At 42.1% G+C, this 21307-nt stretch overlaps 1 protein-coding gene across 9 annotated transcripts in view; it reads left to right on the forward strand.

Moving 5' to 3' along the window:
* BCO1 (beta-carotene oxygenase 1) overlaps positions 1 to 18636 on the forward strand; it is a 104190-nt gene extending 85554 nt beyond the window's left edge. For all 9 annotated transcript variants that reach the window (XM_039502668.1, XM_039502672.1, XM_039502665.1 and 6 more), the window contains 9 exons: positions 3194 to 3323; positions 4294 to 4441; positions 5479 to 5626; positions 6851 to 7074; positions 8304 to 8561; positions 12415 to 12520; positions 13426 to 13520; positions 15680 to 15791; positions 17645 to 18636. In XM_039502668.1, coding sequence (XP_039358602.1) covers positions 3194 to 3323; positions 4294 to 4441; positions 5479 to 5626; positions 6851 to 7074; positions 8304 to 8561; positions 12415 to 12520; positions 13426 to 13520; positions 15680 to 15791; positions 17645 to 17817 — 1394 coding nt within the window. In that variant the 3' untranslated portion in view covers positions 17818 to 18636. The remainder of the gene's footprint in view (positions 1 to 3193; positions 3324 to 4293; positions 4442 to 5478; positions 5627 to 6850; positions 7075 to 8303; positions 8562 to 12414; positions 12521 to 13425; positions 13521 to 15679; positions 15792 to 17644) is intronic.
* Positions 18637 to 21307: the final 2671 nt, after the last annotated feature.

The following is a 21307-nucleotide window of genomic DNA, read 5'->3' on the forward strand; positions in this document are numbered from 1 at the left end:
CATTCCGTCTCTGAGGTGGAAATGCTGTGCTCATCTCAGAAGACGAATGTGCAAAGGTGGCTTAAAATCAGCCTTGCATGTTCCCCTGATCCTGAGGTTTCTGTGCTGGATCAGTCTTGCTAAAGGCTGCTCTAAGTTGCATCAGCTGCCATTGGCTCCAAAGAGCCATTCAAGAACCTTAGGATTGCTGGGCAGCAGGAATGCCCAGCCATGCCCTTTTCTTCCAGCTACAGCCCTTCTCTGGCTGCAGGGAACAGGGCTGCCTAGGAGCTGCTCAGTGGCACAAGATGATCCCCCTTACACTGGGGTGACCCTCCCTGGGTCACCTACATTGGCTTTAGGTCAGATTTAACATAAGAACATAAGAACATAAGAAAGGCCGTACCGGGTCAGACCAAAGGTCCATCTAGCCCAGTATCTGTCTACCGACAGTGGCCAATGCCAGGTGCCCCTGAGGGAGTGAACCTAACAGGCAATGATCAATCTCTCTCCTCTCATCCATCTCCATCCATCCTCTGACTAACAACAGCAGCTAGGGACCTGTCTAACCACTCCTATAGCCATTTATGGACTTAGCCACCATTTATGCTGGTGGCATGAGACAAACCTGCTGTAATGCAGAGAAAAAGCTGGCTCATAGTAACTAATTTAAATATTTCAAAAAAAGTAAGTCAATTATGTTTTCCTCAAGGATGTTAGCACCCATTAAAGGGCCAGGTCTTTCGACCCTTCCTGAGGTTGACCTCAATGGGAGCTGAGGCGTCTGAGGCTCTCGCAGGCTTGTGCTGTAGGTACTATGCATAGAGCTGTGCAACCCAGAATATTTACACCAGGGGTGAAATCCTGGCTCCACTGAAGCCAATGACAAATCTCCCACCGATTTCAGTGGGATCAAGATTTCAGTCTAGGGCAGGATTTCTGGTTAACTGGTCTAGATACCATGGTTTTGAGTAGGTATTAAAGTAAAGGATTAAGAAATGCAGCTCACAATAGAAGTTGCATTTCCATTTACAATTTCCATTCTGCAGCTGTTTGGAAGCACATAGCAGCTTCTGCCTGCACCACAGCTGAAGATAGCCATGGTGCATCCAGGGGGTATAGAGATTTTGCTACTATGCTTCCATCCAGAGCCCCAGTAACCTGCATGCAGGGCCGGCTCCAGGCACCAGCGGAGGAACCACGTGCCTGGGGTGGCACATGGTAAGGGGCGGCATTCGTCCATTCTTGGGGTGGCACAGTCCAAGCCGCTTTTTTTTTGCATGGGGCAGCAAAAATGGTAGAGCTGGCCCTTCCTGCACAATTCCAAACTGAATCAGCTAATAGTTTCAGGAGGGGAGGAATAGCTCAGTGGTTTGAGCACTGGCCTGCTAAACCCAGGGTTGTGAGCTCAATCCTTGAGGGGGCCACTTAGGGATCTGGGGCAAGGCAGGGGGCTGGACTCAATGACCTGTTAGGGTCACTTCCAGCTCTATGAGATAGATATATCTCCAGACATTTAATAGTCCCATCATGTACAGAAGTTTATTTGACATGGGCAAACAGCCTATTTACATTATGGGCTAAACACCCTTCTTAGGATTTGAACCTAGTTATGACAGCAGCCATGAGTGAAACTAGGCCATTTTGCAACTTAGCTTGCAAATCAGGTCTCAGGTATATTTACTGCACTTATATAAACAATACTTAAATGACTGTGCAAATCCTCCTTGCCACCCTCAGGCAAGGTGCTGGAAATGATCAGAAGCAATATTTCCTCTGTCCATACTGATCTCTTTTTAATCTCAACCCTACCATACAATATGGAAATCGAATATTATTTCATCTGCTTTAGAACATAATGGGGGCTGTTTTTCACTGTGCTTATTGGCTGCACAACATACCAGCTTTGTAGGAGAATTGGGTTCCCTGCCCCCGTTTGTTTTTTATTTTCCATTGCTGTGTTGGGATGAGAGATTCCAGAAACACATTTCCTGTCTGCCTGCCCAGTTCAGCGCGTCTTAAGAACGCAGCCATAAACAGAAATGGCCAGACATTGAAACTGCCAGTTTATTGCATCACCTAAAGCAAAGGGAGCTGTGTTTATTCAGACACACAAGCCCATATGCGTGAAGTGGCTTAATCTATACAGGCATTGCTTCAGGCCTAGAAGAGTGCTGATTTTTTACAAACACCGGAGACTGAAATTTGCCAAGAAAATTGATTTCAGCCACACCTCCCCCATTATGTCTGGAGATACAAACTGTTCTCCTGATGGAGGAACCATGGGCTGGTGATTAAAGCACAGAAATAAGAGTTCAGGGATCTGGGTTCTGTGTGTGACTCTCCCTCAGACTTTTTATGTGATGACTGGCAAGTCACTTCACCTCTCTGTGATAGTTCCTATAGTTCCTATAAAATGAGAATAATAATCCTTCCCTACTTCACAGGCATGCTGTGAGGCGCAATTCATTGTTTGACAGGTGTTCTAATATGTTAATAATGAGTATCATAAAAATGCTCATAAATAGCTGCCTGCAAGTATTCCAGCTCTAGAGAGGAGGTTTTAATGAATGTAACAAAGGGTTATTCTGGACTAGGGGTGGGTTAGATGACCTAATAGGACTCTTCCTGCTCTGTAATCATCATCAGAGAAATTACAGATTCTTCTTGGGGGCTGTTTTAGTGACAGCATCATTGTGAGTTTAAAGGAACTGCCTTTAAAAGCTTAAAAGGTTAAATTTAGTAAAGTGGGACTTTTAAAAAGGAAAAAGTCATGTTGTCTTTCATAATTTTAGAACTCCCTCAATGTTTGTTGTAACAATTCCTTATATAGGGTTGCTTTCAAGTGCTGGCATTTTTAGTTTAAAAGCTTTTTCTCAACACCCCATACACAAAATATTGCCTGAACGTTTTGTGAACCAAGGGAAGTGGGTAAGTCAAAATTTGGGCTATCAGTGTTGACAGCCTATATGTATAAACAATGGGAATAAAGTACAGCACAGCCCCATTTTCCCCTGAAATTGTTCAGAGACACAAAACACCTTCTAAAAAATGAGAGGTTGAAAACAATCTGTAGTCTGCTTAACTGGAGGCCAACCAGATGAGGTTCTACTGTAATTTCTTTATCTGACAGGTGTTCTATATTAATTTTCTAAGGAAAAAAATATCTTCTCAGTATGCATGTAATACAAAGATTTTGTTTGCCCTTTGTCAGGCGAAGTTTACTACAGAAGTAAATACCTCCGCAGTGACACATATAATTGCAATATAGAAGCAAACAGAATTGTGGTGTCAGAGTTTGGAACTATGGCTTATCCAGATCCATGCAAAAACCTATTTGCCAAGTAAGCAATGTTTTTCCAACGAGGTTCTGCTTTCTATTTCTCCAACACAACTGCTTTTCTGTTCTCCCTCTGCGCATACAAAATAAGCCCCTCCGTTTGTATGTAAGTTTAAAATTGACACGCCATTGGCAATGCCAGGGATCTGATTCCCAGTCTCTGTATACATTTTTAAAAATTTAATACTTGCTTGTAGAAATCAAAGGATTCATTGGCACATTGCAAGTAACAACTACAAAGTTAAGTCCTGCCTGTGTGTGCTGGAGTTATTACTTGCAGTGCTCCAATAAATCTTTTGATTTCTTTAAGCAAGTATTACAGAAAACTATCAAGCAGTTTATGCCCAAAGTCTTTATTTGAATATGTTGTAATATAATAGGGAATATTCTTGGGTATAAAAATGTTTTGTCAGAAGGAGTATTAATCCACCACTTTCTTACCAAAGCCTATTGAAAAAGTTACCAATCTCTGTGACCTACCGGCCAGACTTTCAAAATGTGATCTCTAGCTGTATGCAGAAGCATACGCACACATACACACACGATAGTGTCTACTCCCATTCAAGTCAATAGTTGTTTTGCCATTGACTCCAATAGGAGCAGGATTGGCCAGATATTAGATGAACTGTTTGTGCATGCAAAAGCAGCAGTTGTGTGTGTTCACACTTCCAGACTGGGTTAAGAGTTGCTGAAAATTTGGCCCAAAACATTGTACTGTGTGGCTGTAGGAGCAGCCAGCAGAGATAGTACAAATTTAAATAATAAACCCACTTCCAATGATTGTGCGGCATACAGGTCACATCCTGCTCTCCAGTAGCAGGCACAACTTCCAGTTCTCTGAGGGGCTCAAGGGAAGGATAACACAAAACAAGTAACGAACAGAGCCATGATCATTTCTGTTCTATTTGAGAGCTCAAGCGACTATAGCTGATCTCCAATATTAATGTATTTATATGAAATTTTCATCCCCACAGGGCGTTCTGCTACTTGTCCCACGCCATTCCTGAGTTCACAGACAACTGCCTGATCAATATTATGAAAACTGGTGAGGATTATTATGCTACAAGCGAGACTAACTTCATTAGGAAAATTAATCCTCACACTCTGGAGACATTAGAGAAGGTAAAACGTGGTATCCAACATGGATGTTTTATCTGCTAATGAATATAGTATCATGCTGACCTTTACAGCCCACGGTGTCAGGTTAAAGGCAGCCAAATTTGACATAAGTAAATGTGGAAAGATCAAAAAAAATGTTATCCTGTGCTTCCTGTGTCAGAATAGGCCATTTGGGAGCCATGGAGACTGGGGTAGTTGCTGTAGATGCCAACTTATGATGTCAGTTATTTTAACTTACAATATTTTATTCTTCATTTCTTTCAAACTACAAAATCCCCGGTGTCTTAGGGTAAGTATTGGCTTTTGCAGTTTTAACTTGTGCATAATCCTACTTGGCTGTAGGCATAATGTCAGGTCTTGTGCTTATGGCATCTGATTATTTTGGATTATTTGTTTTGATTAATGGTCCTACGAGCTCTCCCTATTACGCAACAATTTATATAATGTGTAATTAATTCTCTAGGCCAGTTATATCACAACTTCCTCAGTCATTATACCATCTGAATTTCCTTATGCAAGACATTTCTTTAATTTTCTAAAAAAGTCTAAATGAATTAAGACATGGTTTGTAGTTAATCTTTTCTATTATGAATAACTTCCCAGTCCCTATCCCCTGCTATAATACTGTTTATCAACTTTAAATAACTTAGAAATCTTTTTGCTCATGAAAGCTGCTGGTTTAACAGCCTTGCTATGTGAGGGATTGGCAATGGCAATTACCTTTGCTTACAGAAAGCTTCTTCCCTTGTGCCTCATCCTGGAGGTGACCTTTAGGATCAAAAGCTCAGCATCCATGACCCATTCAAGCCCAAAATAAGGAAATCATTTAAGCACATGCTTAAGTCCTCCTGAGTTCTATGTTTTTAACTTAAAGACTTGAAAGTTAAGCAAGTGGTTTCCTGAATTGGGAGGCTTTCCTGAAACAGGACCTGAGTCTTTGGCCTTTGTGCTGGGCGTGCCAAAGGTGGTGATAGTTTTTGTGATGTAGGCTAAGTAATTTCACATACTCTTTATAAATCCTTATGCTGTCACTTTGTTAGGTTGACTACAATAAATATGTAGCGGTGAACCTGGCAACTTCTCATCCCCATTATGACAGCGCTGGAAATGTTCTCAATATGGGCACTTCTATAGTTGACAAGGGGAAGACAAAATATGTTATTTTTAAAATTCCTTCCTCAGTGCCAGGTAAGAGTTGGCTTCTGCTAGTGTCTCTGAGTTCCTTGTTCGTTTGTTATTGGTTTCTTTTGAGGGTGGAGGGCTGTGCCACAAATGGTCTAGAAACCAACTGAATCACTGTTTGTTTTTTAACATCACTTCTTTGTACAAAGACATTTGATGTTTCACTGTTAAGGTGACAGGTGGTGAGTAACTGCGTGTAAATTACATTAGAAAAAGACAGATGGGACTCCTGAACTAGCTGCTCAGTCTAGTTGGGTAGTTGGTATTTGAAAAGGTTCATCTTTATCACTTTTTGCTGTTCATATTTCAGTACAGAACAATGTTGTTGTTTCAGAAGGATTGGTCCCTACTCCTAGCTTGCCATTCTCTGTGTTGTGAGATATGTTAAGGGATGATGCACAGAAAAAAAATGTATCCAGCATGTAGTATTTGGTGTTTGAATTTGTAAAATGTGTCTGTCTTTATAAATATATTTTCAGGGAAAAGGATAGTGGGTGAAAATGCTTATAAAAGTGGGGACAGACAATGTTTGGTTAGAGCCATGCATAATACATGAAACTGTATGTAGGTCCCATTCCTCACCAGCTTTGCCATTGCTAGCCCTCACCAAAGCAAAGGCTGTTCATTGGTTTCTTTGCATTTGCATCACAGCTCATACGGTCACTCACCTTTTCTTCTTCACGGTGATCTACTTTCTGTGCATGTCTGTTAAACGTAGCAATGGGGCAGGGCCTGGCTGCTAATGTAGCTGTTACCCTATGGCCAACACGCCAGGATTGAACTTGGGCCCTCCAGAGGGAAAAGAATCAACGGCTACAATTTAAGAGACAGGCATGATAGGTAGGGTTGTAATAGACTCACATAATCTGTGGCACAGAGGATGGCCAGAAGCACAAGCTCACCAGGAGGTTACACTAGCATGGGGCCATACAGTCCCTTCTGTACAGCTGTCAGTACTTATGGTACTTAACTTCTGTCCCCCTCCATACTGGAACTTCAGGGGCAGTGGCCTGTGAGTAACTCCCCAGGGGCTGGGAGTAACTGCAATGGCTCAGGTCCTCTGCATGGATGGCCCTGGTCTTATCTGTGTGGTTGTTGGCTAGGGGGCCAATTCCCCTGCTAATCCTGGAGAAGGGAAGGAACTCGGCCCCTAAGAGGAGAATGCAAAGGAATCTCACTGAGTGGCAAGTGTTTACATAATTACAGTTTATCTTTCTAATTTATGTTTAGAGAAAGAAAAGAAGAAGAAATCCTATCTCAAACACCTGGAAGTGTTGTGCTCTATCCCTTCCCAGTCTCTCCTTCACCCAAGCTACTATCACAGTTTTGGAGTTACAGAAAATTATATCATCTTCCTAGAGCAGCCATTCAAACTGGACATTCTCAAGTTGGCAACTGCCTACTTCAGAGGTGTCAACTGGGCGTCCTGCCTTTCTTTCCATAAAGAAGATAAGGTACCTTTCCTACTACGTCCCAAGCAGTCAGAGAAGCCAGAGCAATAACCATTCCTCCTCTATACTATATTTTCCCTGCTTGCAAAAGTTCAGTCACTTCCCATTGGAGGAATGTGTTTCCCCCTCTCTTCCTATATATATTTTCAGTAGATAGCAGGATCTTTCCTTAAGATTCCTATCCCACCCCATCTAAAATTCCCATAAGTAAATCTCTGGTGTCGAGGTACCTGAGAAAAAGGATAGTATTGGGTACTATTAGAAATATCCCACACCAGCAGAGAGATTCTGCTCATCTGTTGTGTCAAGTAACCACGTACAATCACCTCTAGTTTAAACAACATAATATACAAATTTAGGTCAATAGGTGTAGACACTTTAGGTGAGATTCTAATCCCCATTCTGGCTCCTTTACATGAGGCAAGAGGGCCAGATTGACATAATGGCACTCTAAAAACCCTGGATTCGGCTGAGGGAGAATTCTCCTAATGCAGAAACAGAAGAAGGCAACTGCAGGCTGTCTTCTGAGGATGCCCCTGGTATGCCAGAGTTGGAACCATGTGTGAGAGGGCATGTTGGACCTCTGCATGTAGCGCTGTGGAGATTCCAGTCAGGTGAGACAGGTGACTGTAATTTAGACACCTCCCAGGGGTCCTCAATTTTTATGGGGGCCACTTCAGCTCCCAGAGCAGCCCTGAATTGGGAAGGTGTAAAGGTGGGGTGAAAGCTGCTGTGCCTCTTACCCAGATTCTCGCCTCTTAATGGCACAACCTGAGTACTCCAAATACATCATTATAAACCAGGGGTCGGCAACCTTTCAGAAGTGGTGTGCCGAGTCTTCATTTATTCACTCTAATTTAAGGTTTTGCGTGCCAGTAATACATTTTAATGTTTTTAGAAGGCCTCTTTCTAGAAGTCTATAATATATAACTAAACTATTGTTGTATGTAAAGTAAATAAGGTTTTTAAAATGTTTAAGAAGCTTCATTTAAAATTAAATTAAAATGCAGAGCTCCCCCTGGACCGGTGGCCAGGACCCAGACAGTGTGAGTGCCACTGAAAATCAGCTCAAGTGCCGCCTTCAGCACGCGTGCCATAGGTTGCCTACCCCTGTTATAAACAAAGCAAATGTACCATCATCAAGTTGGAAACACTGGTTTGCAATGAAATAACATTTTTTTAAAATAAGAATTTGCTGCTTATTAAACATTAGCATGTTTGACATCTTTCAGACTTGGATTCACCTCATAGACAAAAAGACCAAAAAGGATATATCCACCAAGATTTATACAGATGCCATGGTCCTTTTTCACCATGTGAATGCTTATGAGGAGGATGGCCATGTTGTTGTTGATGTAATTTCCTATCCAGACAATAGCCTATATCAAATGTTCTATTTAAAAAACCTGAATGAAGACTTGGAGGAAAACACCAAACTCACTTCCATACCAGCCTGCAAGCGATTTGTGGTTCCTCTGGGGTTTGACAAGGTAACATTTAATCTATTGTATTTGAGCAGTAATTTTGAATAACTCACTAAATGAAAAAGTGTATGAAGCATTGGTTTGCCAGGCCACGTCCAAAATCCTGATTTTTTTTTTAAATGATATCCACAAAATTTGGGGGGTATGTAATTTTGTTTGTGTGTGCAGGGCGATTTATATTTGCACAAGCACTGGGCAGTTACTTGGGGCCAGCTTCTGATCCCTTTGTTCATGGAGAAAGGTCCTATTCAACTTAACTAGTCTCTTCAAAGTCAATGGAACTGTTTGTGGGGCAAGATGCTACCCCGCATGAATAAATGTATCAATATGGCTCTTGATTGGCAGGTGCAAGCATGGATTTTTGCACATACAATCTGATGCACATTAGTGGAAGCCTGTGAAAAATCCTCCCTCACCCCACCCTCACAACTTACCCACCAACCCCTCCCTGAAAAAAAACCCTTAGCTGCTTTTCAATAGTAATTTTATGAAGATGATGGGATTTTTATTTCAATGAGAGCTTTACTAAAGCAGGGGGAAGAATCAAACCTTTCTGTAGTTTTGAAACAGCTTAACTGTTTTACATCATTGTTTTGTAGGGAAAATTCATTTACTGCTCAGCAACTTGCCAGGCAAGTTTCAACCTGATTCAGTTTGGAATGGCTGATACTGTCTGCCTTGTTACGCCCTGGAAACTGGGTCTTGTTAATGCCATGAAAACAGTCCTGTAGCAATGCAGGAGGATACATTTGATGCATGGAGAAGAGGTCCATAAATTGCTAATAGCCAAGATGGTCAAGGATAAAACCCCATGCTTTGGGTGTTCCTAACCTCCCACTGCCAGAACCTGGGAAGCATGACAGGGGATGGATAACTTGAAATTGCCCTGTTCTGTTAATTTTCTCTGAAGCATGTGGCACCGGCCACTGTCAGAAGACAGGACACTGGGCGAGATGGACTGTTGGTCTGACCCAGTATGGCCGTTCTTGCATTCTTTTGATGGAGCCGCTCAAATTGTCCTGCCTTCCTACCTTGCAATCTAAGAATTCAGGAATGTTGTACAGAAAGACACTATACTGAAAAATCTCATTGAACTACTAATGTGAACACGCGGTGGCATTTTAATTAAAGAAAATATCAGTGTTAAGCTTTTTAAAAAACACCAAATGGCATCAATGTACATGGTGTCTATTTAACATTGTCTGAGGATAATACGTGAGCTAGATAACACACACACGTGCGCACGCACGCGCACACACACTTAAAATGAGAAGCCATTACATTAATTTTTTTACACACTGGGGCCTGGTCTACACTACGCGTTTAAACCGAATTTAGCAGCGTTAAACCGAATTAACCCTGCACCCACACAATGAAGCCCTTTATATCGATATAAAGGGCTCTTTAAACCGATTTCTGTACTCTTCCCCGATGAGGGGAGTAGCGCTGAAATCGGTATTGCCATGTCGGATTAGGGTTAGTGTGGCCGCAATTCGACGGTATTGGCCTCCGGGCGGTATCCCACAGTGCACCATTGTGACCGCTCTGGAAAGCAATCTGAACTCAGATGCACTGGCCAGGTTGACAGGAAAAGCCCTGCGAACTTTTGAATTTCATTTCCTGTTTGCCCAGCGTGGAGCTCTGATCAGCACGGGTGGCAATGATGTCTCAAATCCAAAAAGAGCTCCAGCATGGACCGTACGGGAGATACTGGATCTGATCGCTGTATGGGGAGACAAATCTGTTCTATCAGAGCTCCGTTACAGAAGACGAAATGACAAAGCATTTGAAAAAATCTCCAGGCTATGATAGACAGAGGCCACAGCAGGGACTCAGCACAGTGCTGCGTGACAAGCGTAATGGAAAGCCAAAGAATCAAATGGACACTCATGGAGGGAGGGAGCGGGGACTGAGGACTCCAGCTATCCCACAGTCCCCGCAGTCTCCGAAAAGCATTTGCATTCTTGGCTGAGCTCCCAATGCCTGAAGGGTCAAAAACATTGTCTGTGGTGGTTCAGGGTATATCTCGTCAATTTACCACCCCCCCAACCCCCCCGTGAAAGAAGAGGGGGAAAAAAATCATTTCTCGCCTTTTTTCAATGTCACCGTATGTCTACTGCATGCTGCTGGTAGACGTGGAGTTGCGGCACTGAACAGCAGCATCCCCTCCCCTTCCTTTCCTGATGGCAGACGGTGCAAAATGGTGGAAAACTGTCCTCATCATCCCGTGAGTGCTCCTGGCTGGCCTCGGTGAGGTCAGCCGGGGGCGCCTGGGTAAAAATGGGAATGACTCCTCATCATTCCTGGCAGATGGTACAAAATGCTTGGTAACCGTCCTCATCATAGCAGCTGGAGGCTGAGCTCCATCAGCCCCCCCCCCCCTTCATGTCTAAAGAAAAGATTCTGTACTCCCTGGACTATCATAGCAGCGGGAGGCTGCCTCCCACTCATTTTATTTTGCTTAAAAGTCAGTGTTTCTTATTCCTGCATTCTTTATTACTTCATCACACAAATGGGGGGACACTGCCACGGTAGCCCAGGAGGGTTGGGGGAGGAGGAAAGCAATGGGTGGGGTTGTTGCAGGGGCACCCCCTAGAATGGCATGCAGCTCATTTCTGCGGGATCTCTGGGGCTCTGACATGGAGCGGCTGTGCTCTCTGGTTCTCTAGTACACTTGCCCCATATTCTAGGCAGGACTGACTCTATTTTTAGACAAAACATAAAGAAGGGAATGACCCGGGGAGTCATTCCCATTTTTGTCCATGCGCCCCTGGCCGACCTCAGCAAGGCCAGCCAGGAGCACTCATGACAGCAGCAGACGGTACAAAAGGATTGATAACTGTCATTGCCAATTTCCAATTGCAAACGGTGCAAAATGACTGATAACCATCATCTCATCGCCAATTTACAATGGCAGATGGTGCAATAGGGATGGTAACCATCTCTGCTACCTTGCAAAGGCAAATGAATGCTGCTGTGTAGCATTGCAGTACCGCCTCTGTCAGCAGCATCCAGTACACATACGGTGACAGTGACAAAAGGCAAAACAGGCTCCATGGTTGCCATGCTATGGCGTCTGCCAGGGCAATCCAGGGGAAAAAGGGCACGAAATGATTGTCTGCCGTTGTTTTCACGGAGGAAGGATTGAGTGACTACATTTACCCAGAATCACCTGCGACACTGTTTTTGCACCATCATGCATCGGGATCTCAACACAGAATTCCAATGGGCGGGGGAGACTGCGGGAACTATGGGATAGCTACAGGATAACTACCCATAGTGCAACACTCCGGAAAGCAATGCTAGCCTCGGTACATGGATGCACACCGCCGAATTAATGTGCTTAGTATGGCCGCGTGCACTCGACTTTATACAATCTGTTTTAAAAAAACGGTTTCTGTAAAATCGGAATAATCCCGTAGTGTAGACATACCCTGGGATTTTCAAAGCAGTTGAAGGGATATGAGAGTCCAAACCCTATTGATTTAGGTGCCTCACTCCCTTAAATGACTGAAAATCCCAGCCTTAAGCCCTAACTCCTAAATAACATGAGGAATTTACACTGCTTTTGTGATAAATCAAAAATAGCATCTGGGCTGACACCTTTATCAAGTTTGACCTATAGCTGATTTATTAGAATCCCTTGCAAATTAAGGGCTTTTAAACAGAAATGCTCATAGTCTAATAATGCAAGAGAAATGCCTCTGAGAAAGCAGCCTTTGGAAGTTGGATCATCTGGCTTATGCCAAATGGAACCTAATAGCAATTTACATACAGTAAAATCAACCTTGATGAAAGTCCTAAATTAGAAATATGTCCTTTGAAATGTCTTGTTGTTTTTAGCATCTCTCTCTTGCAGGATGCAGAAGTAGGTACTAATTTAGTCAAACTTCCATCAACTACGGCAACTGCTCTGAAAGAAAAAGATGGAAACATCTACTGTCAGCCTGAAATGTTATGTGAAGGTGAGACGTGTTCATTAAAAATCTTCCATTGTATTTTCTTAAACGTGGGTGCATTATAATAACAGACACTAGTATGATATCGGGGATGCTGAAAGTGGGGGTGCTGGAGGTGTGACAGCACCCCTTGGCTTGAAATGGTTTCCATCATATACAGGAATTACGGTTTGGTTCAATGGCTTTCAACACCCCCAGTACAAAAATTGTTCCAGCACCCCTACTAATAGCTCTTAAATAATGCCATATAATCTAGCCCTGATCTAGCAGTCAGGTTCTGGAGGTGAATAGTGAGGTTCCGCATGGCCACATGGGTTCACCTCAGTAACCTAACTGCTAGATCCAAGCTAAATGAATAATTAATGTAAATCTAATGTGAATATCTGTTCAAGGAACAGGTAGATTATGAATGCTCAAAATATCATGACATTAAGGTTTCAGGTCAGATCTGAGCTCACAGGATCTAAATATGCAAGATTATCTATATGCATACATTTATCTATTTTTAATTTGGGGAAGAGATCTCCAGTTGCACCTCACAGGTAAACACACTATATTACTATGTATTTTTGGAAAAATGAAAGGTAACTGAATAGTAAGAATATAAATACATTGGGGGATTATGAGGCTGTGGCTAAACCATGAGAGTGAAATGTCAGTGGTTTATGAATTTGTATCACCTATATACTTGTTCAGCTTTCGGTTTTTTTAAAATATATCCATATATCTGTACGTAAAGTCTAAGCAAATTTAACTTAGACCCTGCCAAGGCATATATATTGCAGAGGTTAACTGAAGATCTTTTCTGAAGATCTTGACTATATGTGCTTCATTTTTTTTAACGTCTTAGATGTACAGTTGTGCTATTTTCCTTCCTTGTTACCAGTATGTATGTTTCACTTTACCTGTAGGAATAGAGCTGCCTCGCATCAACTATGATTATAATGGCAAAAAATACAGATATATCTATGCAACAGAAGTTCAGTGGAGTCCAGTTCCCACAAAGGTATAATATAACACTGATTGCATATTGCATGACTGTATTTGTATAACCCAAATCAAATTAAACAGTGTGCAAATAGTGAAGGCAGTTTATTTCACTAGTTAACCTACATGGTCCAAATTATGCCCTGACCTACATCCATACAACCATAGCAAAGCTGCCTGGTTGTGAGGTCAGAATTGGAACATTACTAGCCTGTGGTTCTGCTCTGTAATGTGAATGTTCCAAAAAATTTAAAAAATCCACATTTCTTAAACAAGTAACGTAAACATATTGTTGTGACTATCACAATTACAAACTCCGGCACTTAAAAGCAGAAGGATTAAAAGTTAAGGACATAAGTCCTACATTGCCCACATGAAAAAAATAAACTAATTGGGCCAGATTCTCAACTGCTATAAATCAGTGTAGTTTAATTATGGAGCTATGACCACTTAACACCAGCTGAGAATACAGACTGTTGTTACCACATACAGAGATGCCTATTTCATCACAACGTACCCTTCACTCTGACCCTCTGATGTTTTCAGGAAGCTTTAACTTGTGTTGGGGCACCAGCCCTAGACTGGAAGAGCCCCAGCCCCATACTCCTCCATGATACCAGTTTTTAGAGATACTTCTGAGAACACACGTAGATTGTAAGCTGGACAATCCTATTAACTGAGGGTCGGAGAAAGTTCTATAGACAAGCTGGCTCTTGATAATTGTTGCTCATTCGGCAAAATCTATCCTAAAACCTACTGAGAGAATATAAGGCCAAGTAGATAGAGTTCACTAATTGTTCCTGTTTTTAATTATCCCAGCTGATTACAAAATAAAGTTGGATCTGTAATATTAATAGGCAATGATGCAATAAAATGTTTGTCAGCATATCTGACGTTAGCTCAAACAAATCAGCAAGTTTGTGATTTCTAACAAAGATAATCCTCCTTTACAAATTACTTAAATAAAATCCTAGTTGTTGTTAGAGCGTTTTTTGTTTTGTTTTATTTTTTACATTGCCTAATCCTTTGGGCATCTGTGATATGCAGTAGGTGCAATGAAGACATCTGATATTGTTTTGCATATTGTATCTTGTAATTCATTTAAATACCTTTAAGTTCTAAGTCAGGGATCTCTTCAGATTTTGGATTCAGAATGGGAACAGTGATTTACCTTTAGCAGTGCAGATGCATACAGAAGATAATGGAGCTGAATGTGAAATAGTAACTCTGTCATACTGGGTGTTGGGTTGCTCAGGCACTTAGCCCATTGCCGAGATGCGGAGATATTTACTGCTATATTTACAGTACATGTGTGAAATCCTGGCCCCATTGGCTTATTAGCTACTTAAACCATCACAATGAACTGATTTTGCTTTTTGCAGTGTGGCTGTAGTTGTGTTGGTCACAGGATATTAGAGAGACAAGGTGGGTGAGGTCATATCTTTCATTGGACCAACCTCGGGTGGAGAAAGAGACAAGCTTTCAAGCTGACAATGAGTTCTTCTGCTCTGTGTAAACTCAAAGGCTTGTCTCTTTCGCCAACAGACATTGGTCCAATAAAAGATATTACCTCACTCGCCTTGTCTCTTTGATTTTGTTTTAATATTTGTCCTGTTTAACTACTTAAGGTTTTTAACTCTGTAAAGACTGAGGTCACACAGAAAGAAAATGATTGAACCACAGGACTAAGGATCAGGAGGTTCTGAATTTTATTCCTTGCTTTGCTATAAGCGCCCTGTGCAATCACTTAAACTTTGTGTGTCAGGCTCTTGTTCTGTAAAATGGGGGGATAATATTATTGACTCACTTGATACAGAGATGTCATCTGGCTTAAATAATTAACTGACGTTTGTGAACTGCTTTGAGATCCTTGGTTGACAGGTACAGTTGTAATGTTGTAAAACAGTATCAATTTCTGCTCTCAAGTCTCTAAAGTGAAATTGTCTCCTATTAAACACAAACAAGATTCTGTGGCTATACAGCCACTAAACATGACTGAGGAGCCTGAAGTTTTCCAAATATTTCATCTGTGGCATGCTGGAGTAATGATGTCTCATTGCTTCCTGACTTGCAGTACTGATCCTGTCATTTTACCCGGCCACTCTGTTGTACGGTACACAGAATGATTTTGAAATTAAGAGCTAGAATGGAGACTGAATGATTTTTGTCTTAATTTAGATAACAAAAGTTGATGTTCTGACAAAGAAAAAGCTCATCTGGGAGGAGGAGCACTGTTGGCCCGCCGAGCCTGTCTTTGTTCCCAGTCCTGATTTAAAAGAAGAGGATGATGGTAAGAAGACTGCTCTTGTAAGAAACTGGGGATAAAAATGTATATAAGTATGCAGAGCCCTTTACTGTCAAGATGACTTGCAATGAAGAATAAGAAATTTTAACTGTTTTATTGTCAATGACTTTTTTAATATGAAATCTTTCACTGAGCAACAGTGCCATGGGGTAAGTAAAATTAGCCTCAGCCATTGTGCTCCTGCAAACAAAGATGTCTGCTACTATTTCTCCCTAGCTCTGTAGACCATGGCAATGGAGGTCCTTAACTTCTTTCACCATCTGCCCTAACCTCTTTCTCTCAATGGCATATGTTCCTCATTAATGGTAATTTTTTCTGTTAATGGTCATTCACATTAAGTGTTCTTAGATCTCTCTCAGTATTATTCCTTCATCTTCTCCTTGGTGAGCCATGAGGTCAAAGACCATAAGGTTGTCCTTCCAAGATATGCTTAGCTCAGGACCCTCCTCATGTAGTGTCCCATTACCAGCCATTGGAGATATTTGCTGCTAGCAGTTGCAGATCGGCTACATGCCATTGGTATGACAGGACTGCCTACATCCTTTCCATAAACTTATCAAGCTCAGTCCTGAAGCCAGTTAGGTTTTTTGCCCACCACTGCTCCCCTGGGGAGGCTGCTCCAGAACTTCACTCCTCTGATGGTTAGAAATCTTCACCTAATTTCAAGACTTAACTTGTTAATGGCCAGTTATATCCATTTGTTCTAGGATCCACATTGGTGCTTAACTTAAATAACTCCTCTCCCTCTCTGGGTATTTATCCCTGTGATATATGTATAGAGAGCAATCATATCTCCCCTCAGCCTTCTTTTGGTTGGGCTAAACAAGCCAAGCTCTTTGAATCTCCTCTCATAAGTAGGTTTTCCACTCCGAGGATCATTCTAGTACCAGCTGTACCATCCTAATAATTTTGTCAGTGAAAAAAACCCTGAGGCCATCTTGTGATATACTATCATATGCTTTCTTATAGAGTCTATAAAAAGTATGTATTTTGATCATATTCCTATTTTTTTCTCAAGTAGTGTATGAATTGAAAATACTTGATTCACAATGAACCTGTTTTTCCAGAATCCACACTGATAATCTCTTACTATTTCCTCTATCGAAGCAATACGTCTATGTAAGAGTATCCAAAATAAGATTTTATAGGCTGTAATGAGGAGGGAGATGACATGCTAGTTCTTACATTTCATTGTGTCACCCTTCTTCAAAGTTGGGCATATGACTGCCTCCTTCCACTCCTGCAAAGGAACAATGGGCCAAATTCAGCTCACGTGTATGCTCCCAAGCTAGACTTTAAAAATAAATGGATTTTTCATGCAGCCCACTGGAGCCATCTTTTATCAGGTTGGCATCAAAGAATTCTTCAAAACTGCTAGACTGAATGTCCTGAAGCTTGAAGCCATCTAACTACAGACCAGGCCCAGCAGATTCAGTAGTATTGCAAGCTCCCACGTCATCTTGTGCCAGTGCTATTCTGGAGGAACCACCTGCAGTGGTGGGTGAGGAGTGCAGTCTTTAGGACCCATTCAAGTCCCTAGCCTCACAGCTGAGATGCCCAACAATGTTACCAGTTGTGATGTGGGCACACAATTAAATACTTAATTGAGACTACTGCTTCCGCATCTTTTCTTTGTGGTATACACCAGGCAGACCAGCAACAGGATGGAGGCATTCATTAGCTTTTTAGCATTCTTAGACTTTTTGATCCACAAAGCAGTTTTCATTGCTGTCCTTGGTTATCCAGACTTATCAGTTGATGTTGTTGCCTTTTCTATTTGGGAAAGCAAATCTGTTTGTCTCTTTTTTAAAATACATTCCTTATTTATACTTTTTTAGGTCTTATTTTATCCTCCATTGTGACATCAGATCCCAGGAAAGCACCTTTCCTGCTCATCTTGGATGCTAAAACATTCACAGAGATGGCGCGGGCCACAGTTAATGTAGACTTGCATCTGGACCTGCATGGAGTCTTCATACCAGAGAAGGATTTGAATGCAGAGCACGAATAGAAGACTCTTCATCTTACTATGTGAACATTAAAATGTGACAACCCACCTACTGGCCCTAAGGAAAACTCCTTTTGTCATTTGCGAACCACCCTATGTTATGGCAAAGAATAACCAAATACTACATCTATAAAGTTACTTTTCATTACAAATAATAGTGATATGCACAACAGGCAAGTAACTATTGCAAAAAAATCATTTGACAGAATACAAAAAAAGCTAAATTCTGAACATTCCTTTCTTTTACACCTTACAAGTTGTATACACTAGTGGAAGTGAGCTGTGTTTTATTCCATATGTCACTGACTATACTGAGAAAGGGGAGGTACTGTATTTACAATATGGCAAACAGCATGAGTCAGGCTTGCCCAGTTTGTATAACTTTCATGGATTGTTTCAAGACAGCATATGATCAAAATTCTCTCTCTCGCCTGTCAGAAATCCTGATATTTTTAAGTATGAGCTACACCAGTAATGATTCATAGAAATCTGTTTCTTTGGTGCGTGATTTCTAAAGCTCCACTAAGACCAAAGTGAAATGTCTAAGTGAATTGAGGCTTTTTGATCAGGAGCCTAGAAAACTTCTGCAGTATGAATCATTTTGTGGCATTAAAAAAAGGGAGCGGGTGGTGTCCTTTGTGGAAGAAACTGAAGCTTAAATAACAATTTCAAATGGAGCATATGCTTTTATTAACACATAATTATATTTTAATGGTATTTAAATTAATCTTTACCTTTGCACTGTAATTGTTTTCCCTTAGGAATATCTGATATGGCATTTAAATGCATTGTCTCAAAGATAAATGGTGATTTGTCTCTTTACCTCTAATGTTGTAACCTCTCCTTGTTATGCATATATTACTAGCAGAGCTCAGATACTTACGTTGAATGAATTGCTTCCATTAATGTTACAAAACCTAATGAGTGCCCCTTCCCGGCCACCCACTGGGACTGCTCTGAGGAATCCAACCTTCTGCTGCTGGGGATCCCTGGGGTGGGTTAAGCTTCAGCACACTGCCTCACTGGTTCCTCTCTTGGCCCCACTGGCACATTTCTTGGGCATTGACACTCAGGCAATGGGCCTTCTTCTTGGAAACGAGGCAGCTCAGCTTACCTGCCCCAGGTTCTCAGAACCAGCACTGACCCTCAAGCTATCCCAGTCACTTAAACGCACCCTCCCCCCAGAACTCCACTCAAAAGGGGTGAAACTTCGGGTAACGGTTTAACTCTCTCAGGGGGATGCAGCAATTATGATCACACACCTTGCACAGTCTAGCACCTTTATGCTCTTTTTTACTTAATCATACAAAAGCACAGAAAAGTACAGATCATACAAAACAAATGCATGTCCCTGCTTCAGTTTCCTCACTACCCCAGGCCATTCTTTGGGTGGAGTCTGAATCCCTTGGGTTGTCCAGAGTCCCTGGGACCATCCAAACTCAGGAAAGCAGGCAGGGACTCCTGGCCCCAGGCAGTTTCTATATGCTATGTGGCCTCTCCCTCCTGGTGCCCCTTACCCAGCTCTTTGACCTTGCTCTCTCCTGCTTTATGTTTCCTCTTCCCATATGACCCCTGTTCCTCTCTGTTTCTTTATTTTAAACCCCTCCTCATCGCTTGGCCTCCTTTGTTCTACATCTGGTAAATTTCCACTGCTCTGACCTTACCGCCTCCTTTCAAGAGAGATAACTTAGGGCCTATCTGCAGTGCAAGTATAACCGTGCACTTAAAAAATCGTTAGAGCCCAGAGGTGCTAAAGCACTGCAGACCAGCATGGTAGTATATGACTCTTTTTGTACTGTAACTGGGCACTTAAGGTGCAAATTTCTCTAAGGTTGGGGGAGGATTTTTTATTTGTCTTTATTCTTTGCTTAATAGTTTTTTAGTACTGCAGATTTATCTTTTTCATATTTATTTTTAAACTTACACATTATGCTAAAAGTGGAAGGAAAACTCTCTACCTATTTGTAATTAGCAATGTACATTCTAAGTACAAAGAACATATAGCATGTGTTTAACGAAGATGCACAGAGTCACAGGGCTAGACTCACAAAGAAATTTAGGCATGGTGAGGTGCCTAGAAAATAATTGGGCTCCACAAGGCCTGAGTTCGCTGCCCAGGCTCCCTATACAATGAATGGAGAGAGACAGGTGCCTCAGAATGGGATTCACAAAAGCCAGCCAATGGTAGGTGTGAAATTGAAGGTATGTGCTAAGCCCTGCCCCTGTCTTGGCAATAGATATGTAAATCCAGGCTGCAGGGAGGTGCTTTCCTTTGCTTGGGAGTCTCTGCTCCAAACCCTCGCTTGGCATAAGGCACCTATGGTATTTTAGCGAGGAGGTAGAGGCGGGCCTCCCTCATAACTTTTAGCCTAGGGGTTAGGATATTCACCTGCGATGTTGGAGAGCTGCAGTTCAAGTCCCCCTTCCACCTGAGCGTGATCTGAACAGAGCTCTGCCACCTCTTAGGTGAGTGCTCTAATCACTGGGCTGTAGGATATTCTGAGGAGGGCGCTCCCTCAGTTTTACATGTTGAAGCTATTCCGCTGTGGATAAATAATTTTAAAAAGTCATTAGAGTAGGGAGATTGGATCCTGGGTCTCCCACATGACTGTGCTAACTACCAGGAAATAGAGTCGTTCTCATTCTCATCGTGTGCTCTCTTCCTCTGGCCCAATCCTTCCTTCATGCTCTAAACTACAGTGGAGCATCTGCACCAGGACTGAGGGAGCCCCACAGCCCAGCGTTAGGGCACTCACCCTGGCAGATCCCTTTTCAAAGCCCTTCTCCCCACCACGTGGAGGGGGACTTGAACTGGGGGTCTCCCACATCCCAGCTGAGTCCCCTAACCATTGGGCTAAAAATGATGAGGTAGCTCAGCCTCTTCCTCCTTCCATTTTGTGCAAGCTTCCCTATAAGGGCCTGCTTCAGGAAGTGAGCTCTGAGCACACATACAGCATCAGGCCTGTAGGCAATGTAGGCAGAGGAATGCCTACTTTCCCCTAGTTTGTGCACCACTTTGGGGCATAGGCATTCGGACACCTGGCATGGAGCTGCAGTGCAGAGGCCCACAATAGCAAAATGGCTTGAAGCCAGACTCTGAATTAATCATGCAGTTTTTGGCATCCAACTATTTGCATGCACTCGAATAGATTTCCACCCTAAAATTTAACGAGCCATTTCACAATGTGATGCGCATGCACAAATAGGAGTCTTTGAGGTTTTCAAGACACACATACACCACTCCACTCCCAGTGCCCTAGAACTTTACCCACTAAGGAACAGATTGATTACCATTTTATAAGTAACACAACACCACCACCAGTTTGGAAAACTACATTTAAAATAAGAGTAATTACTTCCCTTCTTTGGAGAGTGCCATTTTAAAAGAAAGCCAACCTACTGTCCTTTATCTGCAAACAGTCATGTAAAATAAGTCTCCTCTTTAAAACTTGTTGGGCTTCAAGTCATAAAACAGGTGTTTAACCACCACTGC

The sequence above is a fragment of the Mauremys reevesii genome, linkage group 16 (genome assembly GCF_016161935.1).
Source record: "Mauremys reevesii isolate NIE-2019 linkage group 16, ASM1616193v1, whole genome shotgun sequence".
Lineage (NCBI taxonomy): Eukaryota > Metazoa > Chordata > Testudines > Geoemydidae > Mauremys > Mauremys reevesii.